General features: G+C 39.6%; 2 protein-coding genes across 2 annotated transcripts; both read left to right on the plus strand.

The window, feature by feature from the left end:
• The first annotated feature begins 2,222 nt into the window (after nt 1-2,222).
• On the plus strand, nt 2,223-2,888 carry LOC102669040 (uncharacterized). Its single transcript, XM_006589954.1, has one exon. The coding sequence runs from the start codon at nt 2,223-2,225 to the stop codon at nt 2,886-2,888; it is 666 nt and encodes a 221-aa protein (XP_006590017.1).
• A 1,506-nt stretch (nt 2,889-4,394) lies between these two features.
• On the plus strand, nt 4,395-5,505 carry LOC102668775 (uncharacterized). Its single transcript, XM_006589953.1, has 3 exons — nt 4,395-4,473; nt 4,769-4,875; nt 4,972-5,505. Exons 1-3 carry the CDS (start codon nt 4,395-4,397, stop codon nt 5,503-5,505), a joined length of 720 nt encoding a protein of 239 aa, XP_006590016.1.
• The last annotated feature ends 649 nt before the right edge of the window (nt 5,506-6,154 follow it).

Here is a 6,154-nt window from a genome sequence, read left to right on the forward strand (position 1 = left end):
CACGGATTGTGTAACAATACTTCCTTTTTGATTTCCGGCATGTCTCGGAACTTCATGTATTGTGCAACAAAGGGTGCCAAGTACCTCGAAGCTGTCAAACAAAGGTTGCATGCCATCAAACAATGGTCCCCGGATAAAATTAGGGTATGGTAGGCGCAACGCAGAGAGAATTAGAATTTTTTTGCAGGACTTAGAAGCAACAACAACTCCAATAGAAGAACCTCGATCTTCTGAGGCATCTTCTAGCTTTCCTATTCCAGGGAAATCTCATGCAGACTTAATTGAAGAAGTTATCATGGCTGAAGAGCCAAGGAGAGTGACCCTAGAAAATTACTCAAGTTCAAGTGTGCCACAATTTTTCACCAGCATTGCACAACCAGAGTTTCAGGCACAAACCATCACATATCCTCCTTCTTTGATACAGCTGATTCAAAATAATTTGTTTCATGGTCTACCAAATGAAGACCCATACGCACACCTGGCCTCTTACATTGAAATATGAAATACTATTCGATTGGCTGGTGTGCCTGAAGATGCAATTTGATTGAGCTTGTTTTCATTCTCATTGTCTGGAGAAGCTAAGAGGTGGCTTCACTCGTTCAAATGCGACAGTCTTAAGACTTGGGATGAAGTGGTTGAGAAATTTCAGAAGAAGTATTTCCCAGAGTCTAAGACTGCATAAGGAAAAACAACCATATCTTCTTTTCACCAATTTCCAGATGAATCCCTGAGTAAGGCCTTAGAAAGATTTTGTGGTCTATTAAGAAAGACACCCACTCATGGATTTTCCGAACCGATTCAGCTCAACATTTTTATTGATGGGTTAAGGCCACAATCCAAGCAACTATTAAACGCTTTTGCTGGGGGAAAGATAAAGTTGAAAACCTCTGAAGAAGCCATGGATCTTATTGAAAATATGGCTGCAAGTGACATTGCTATTCTCAGAGATAGAGCTCATGTACCAACAAAGAAAATTCTTCTGGAACTTACATCACAAGATGCGTTGTTGGCATAGAACAAGTTGTTGTCCAAGCAAATGGAAGCATTGATCGAAACACTAAGTAAGTTGCCAACTCAAATACATTCTGCGCAATCTTTACCATCTACTATTTTGAAAGTTGCAGGGTGTGCCATCTATGGTGGAGCTCACAATTCTGGCTGCTGTATCCCCAATGAAGAACTAGGTCGTGAAGTCAGTTATATGGGGAATCAGCCAAGACAAAATTTCAATGCAGGTGGATATTTCGGATTTCAGCATGGCCAGCCATATAATTCACAGTAGGGACAGTGGAGGAATCACCCTGGAAACCACAATAGCAAGGGCCTAGTCTCTATGATTGAACAACAAAGCTGAAAGAGACTCTAGCTCAATTTATGCAGGTATCTATGTCAAACCATAAGAGCACAGAGTCCGCCATAAAGAATTTGGAAGTCCAAGTGGGACAACTGGCAAAATAGTTGGCGGATAGGCCATCAAGAAGCTTTAGTGCTAACACTGAGAAAAATCTGAAGGAAGAATGTAATGTTGTAATGACAAGGAGCAGAATGGCAATTCAGGATGATGAAAGTAGAGCTGAAGAGAAGATAGAGGTATATAAACAACAGCTGGCAGCTGAGCCGACATTGGAACCAGTTTCTGATCTTATTGAACTTGAGGAGGTTGTGGAAGATGAAGATGACGAACAAATAAAGAGACACGAATAAAAGAAAGTGAAATAGGAATAAAGATGAAGGAAGAACAAGAAAAAGGAAATAAAAAGAAGAAATGAAAAAAGAAAAAAAATCAGAAAAATGAAAAAGAAAAAGAGAAGGTTGATGAGGAGAGAAAGAAGAGTAGGAGTGAGGTTTCAAGAGAGAAAAAGAGAGAGATTACTTCTGCTGAAGGCAAGGAAGTACGATATCCATTGGTACCTTCCAAGAAGGATAAAGAGCGACACTTAGCCAGATTTCTTGACATCTTCAAGAAGCTGGAGATCACTTTGCCTTTTGGAGAAGCTCTCCAACAGATGCCACTCTATGCCAAATTTTTAAAAGATATGCTGACAAAGAAGAATCGGTACATACACAGTGACACAATAGTTGTGGAAGGAAATTGTAGTGTTATCATTCAATGCATCCTTCCCCAGAAGCACGAAGATCTTGGAAGTGTTACTATACCGTGTTCTATTGGCGAGGTTACTGTGGGTAAAGCTCTCATAGACTTGGGAGCTAGTATCAATTTAATGCCTCTCTCCATGTGCCAGCGACTTGGAGACATAGAGATAATGCCCACACGCATGACCCTCCAGTTGGCTGATTGCTCCATTACTAGACCATATGGAGTGATTGAGGATGTGTTAATTCAGGTCAAGCAGCTTGTATTTCCTACAGATTTAATGGTTATGGATATAGAGGAGGATCCTGACATTCCCATAATATTGGGCCGTCCTTTCATGTCCATGACCAATTGTATAGTAGATATGGGGAAAGGAAAGTTAGAATTGGGTGTGGAGGATCAAAAAGTCTCATTTGACTTATTTGAAGCAATGAAGCATCCAAATGATATGAAAGCTTGCTTTGATCTGGACAAGGTAGAACAGGAAATAGAAATAGCTGCTACAGCCATGGCACTGCACTTTCCTTTGGAAAAAGCATTGATTAATCATGTAGAATGTCTTACTAAAGAGGAGGAACATGAAGTGCAAACTTGTATCAAAGAGTTGGATGGTGCAGGAGAAAATTCTGAGGGACATACTGGATTTGAAGAATTGAAGAACGGTGGGAAAATAGAAAAACCAAAAGTAGAGTTGAAGACCTTGCCTGCACATTTGAAGTATGTATGTTTGGAAGACAATAACTCCAAACCTGTAATTATTAGCAGCTTGTTGAAGAAAATAGACGAAGATTAGCTGGTGCAGATTTTGAAGAGGCACAAAACTGCAATTGGTTGGCACATATTTGACTTGAAAGGAATTAGTCCATCTTATTGCATGCACAAAATCAATATGGAAGCTAATTATAAACCAGTGAGACAACCTCAGAGAAGACTGAACCCAATCATGAAAGAGGAGGTGCGTAAGGAGGTGCTTAAGTTGTTGGAAGCAGGCCTTATTTACCTCATCTCGGATAGTGCATAGGTTAGTCTTGTGCAATTTATCCCCAAGAAAGGGGGTATGACAGTCATAAAAAATGATAAAGATGAGTTAATATCCACAAGGACTGTCACCGGGTGGAGAATGTGCATTGACTATCGAAAGCTGAATGATGCCACTGGGAAGAACCATTATCCACTTCCTTTCATGGACCAGATGCTTGAAAGACTCGCAAGGAAATCTTATTATTGTTTTATGGATGGGTATTCTGGCTATAATCAAAATGTTGTAGATCGCAAAGATCAAGAGAAGACTACTTTCACCTGCCCTTTTGGTGTATTCGCATATGGGCGCATGCCTTTTGGTCTGTGCAATGCCCTATCTACATTTCAGAGGTGTATGATGTCAATTTTTTCTGATATGGTGGAAAAATGCATTGAAGTGTTTATGAATGATTTTTCTGTTTTTGGGCCATCTTTTGATGAGTGCCTATCAAATCTTGAAAGAGTATTATAGAGATGTGAAGAGTCTAATCTAGTTCTCAATTGGGAGAAATGTCATTTCATGGTGCAAGAAGGAATAGTGCTGGGGCATAAAATTTTAGTAAGGGGAATAGAGGTAGACAAGGCAAAGATTGATGTAATTGAGAAACTTCCTCCTCCAATGAATGTCAAGGGAGTGAGAAGCTTTTTAGGACATGCAGGGTTCTACAGGCGATTCATAAAAGATTTCTCCAAACCACTTAGCAATCTGTTGAATAAAGATGTTGCTTTTGTGTTTAATGAAGAGTGTATGGAAACATTTAATGATCTAAAAACTAGATTAGTGTTTGCTCCAGTAATTACAACACCAGATTGGGGACAAGAATTTGAGTTGATGTGTGATGCGAGTGACTATGTCGTAGGTGTAGTTCTTGGACAACGGAAGGGAAAATTTTTTCATGCTATGTACTATGCCAGCAAGGTTCTAAATGATGCACAGGTGAACTATGCTACCACAGAAAAAGAAATGCTGGCAATTGTCTATGCACTTGAAAAGTTCAGATCTTATTTGGTAGGCTTAAGAGTTATCATCTACACCGATCACACAACTATTAAATATTTGCTTAACAAGGCTGATTCCAAACCCAGATTGATAAGATGGATCTTGTTGTTGCAAGAATTTGATTTGGTGATTCGAGATAAAAAGGGATCGGAAAATGTTGTAGCTGACCAACTGTCTAGATTGGTGAATGAGGAAGTCACATCAAAATAAGCTAAAGTTAGAGATGAATTCCCTGATGAATCATTATTCTTGGTGAGTGAGAGACCTTGGTTTTCCGATATGGCCAACTTCAAAGCTGCAGGAATCATCCCAAATTTCTACATGATGCTTGATTCTTTATCTGGGATGATCCACACTTGTTCAAGATAGGAGCTAGCAATCTCCTACAAGATGTGTGACACAAGAAGAGGCCAAGCGCATATTATGGCATTGCCACAACTCTCCATGTGGCGGCCATTATGGTGGAGATAAGATAGCGGCCAAGGTTTTACAATCTGGATTCTTTTGGCCCACACTTTTTAAAGATGCTCACCAGCATGTGCTACATTGTGATCAATGTCAAAGGATGGGGGGTATATCAAGAATAAATGAAATGCCTTTACAGAATATTATGGAGGTTGAGGTATTTGATTGCTGGGGGATTGATTTTGTAGGTCCCTTCCCTTCGTCTTTTGGCAATGAATATATACTAGTGGTTGTTGACTATGTCTCTAAATGGGTTGAAGCAGTGGCTACCCCACATAATGATGCTAAGACTGTGGTAAAGTTTTTGAAGAAGAACATTTTCTCAAGATTTGGGGTGCCCATAATTCTGATTAGCAATGGAGGCACATACTTCTGCAATAATCAGTTATAGAAGGTTTTGAAGCAATATAATGTGACACACAAAGTAGCATCACCTTATCACCCCCAAACCAATGGGCAAGCAGAAGTATCAAACAGGGAATTGAAAAAGATTTTGGAGAAAACTGTAGCTTCTACAAGAAAGTACTGGTCTATCAAATTAAATGATGCTTTATGGGCATACAGAACAACATTCAAGACTCTGATAGGGTTATCTCCATTTCAGATGGTGTATGGAAAGTCTTGTCATTTACCAGTGGAGATGGAATATAAAGCATATTGGGCCTTGAAGTTTTTGAACTTTGATGAAACCGCATCCAGAGAACAAAGGAGGCTACAACTTTTGGAGTTGGAAGAGATGAGATTAACTGCTTATGAATCTTCAAAGCTGTATAAAGAAAGGGTTAAAAAGTATCATGATAAAAAGCTGCTTAAGAAGGACTTTCAGCCAGGACAACAGGTGTTGCTTTCCAACTCAAGACTTAAATTGTTCCTTGGAAAGCTTAAATCGAAATGGTCTGGACCATTTACCATCAAGAAAGTCTAACCATATGGAGCAGCAGAGATTTATGATCCTCAATCTAAAGATCCTGACAAGACATGGGTAGTGAATAGACAAAGGTTGAAGCAATATCATGGTGGAGCTATGGAAAGATTGAAAACTGTTCTACACTTTGACCCAAGATAACATGAAGATGCATCAAGCTAGTGACGTTAAAAGAGCGCTTACTGGGAGGCAACCCAACTTTTCTTTCCCTTTTCTCTTTTTCATTCTTATCTCTTGCATTTAGTTTAGGATAAGTGCTTATGATTGTGATTAATTTTGCAGCTTGTTTAGTAATGAACAAAAGGGGTTTTTAAGCTCATGTGAAGAGATGGACAAAAAAGACTCAGAATTTTTTTTAGTTGTCCATCCACTAAGCGTAACCGTTGCACTAAGCACCCTGTCTTCACGCGCTAAGCCTAAGCTTGCTCGCACTAAGCACTTAGACCCCTGACTAGTTGGCTGAATAGTTCAGCTAAGTGCACATCACTACGTTAAGCCCAACATCTTCATTGGAAGTAAACTTCAAGCAGTGGGCTTAGCAGACATGATCCGCTAAGCACCACTTCTTCTCTGGAAAAGTTTATTATAGCAGTGCTAAGCGCGTTGTCCTGAGCTAAGCCCCAGATCCATTCTGGAATTGAACTTTCAT

The sequence above is a fragment of the Glycine max genome, chromosome 10, assembly GCF_000004515.6.
Source record: "Glycine max cultivar Williams 82 chromosome 10, Glycine_max_v4.0, whole genome shotgun sequence".
NCBI classification, from domain to species: domain Eukaryota; kingdom Viridiplantae; phylum Streptophyta; class Magnoliopsida; order Fabales; family Fabaceae; genus Glycine; species Glycine max.

Bases quoted from the DNA above. Each gene is read 5' to 3' on its own strand.
- LOC102668775 (XM_006589953.1), top strand. From the start codon at position 4,395: ATGGCCAACTTCAAAGCTGCAGGAATCATCCCAAATTTCTACATGATG. The intron at 4,474-4,768 runs GTTCAAGATAGG...TTGATTTTGTAG, and splicing joins ATCTGGGATGATCCACACTT to GTCCCTTCCCTTCGTCTTTT. The intron at 4,876-4,971 runs GTAAAGTTTTTG...AATCAGTTATAG, and splicing joins ATAATGATGCTAAGACTGTG to AAGGTTTTGAAGCAATATAA.
- LOC102669040 (XM_006589954.1), top strand. From the start codon at position 2,223: ATGCCTCTCTCCATGTGCCAGCGACTTGGAGACATAGAGATAATGCCC.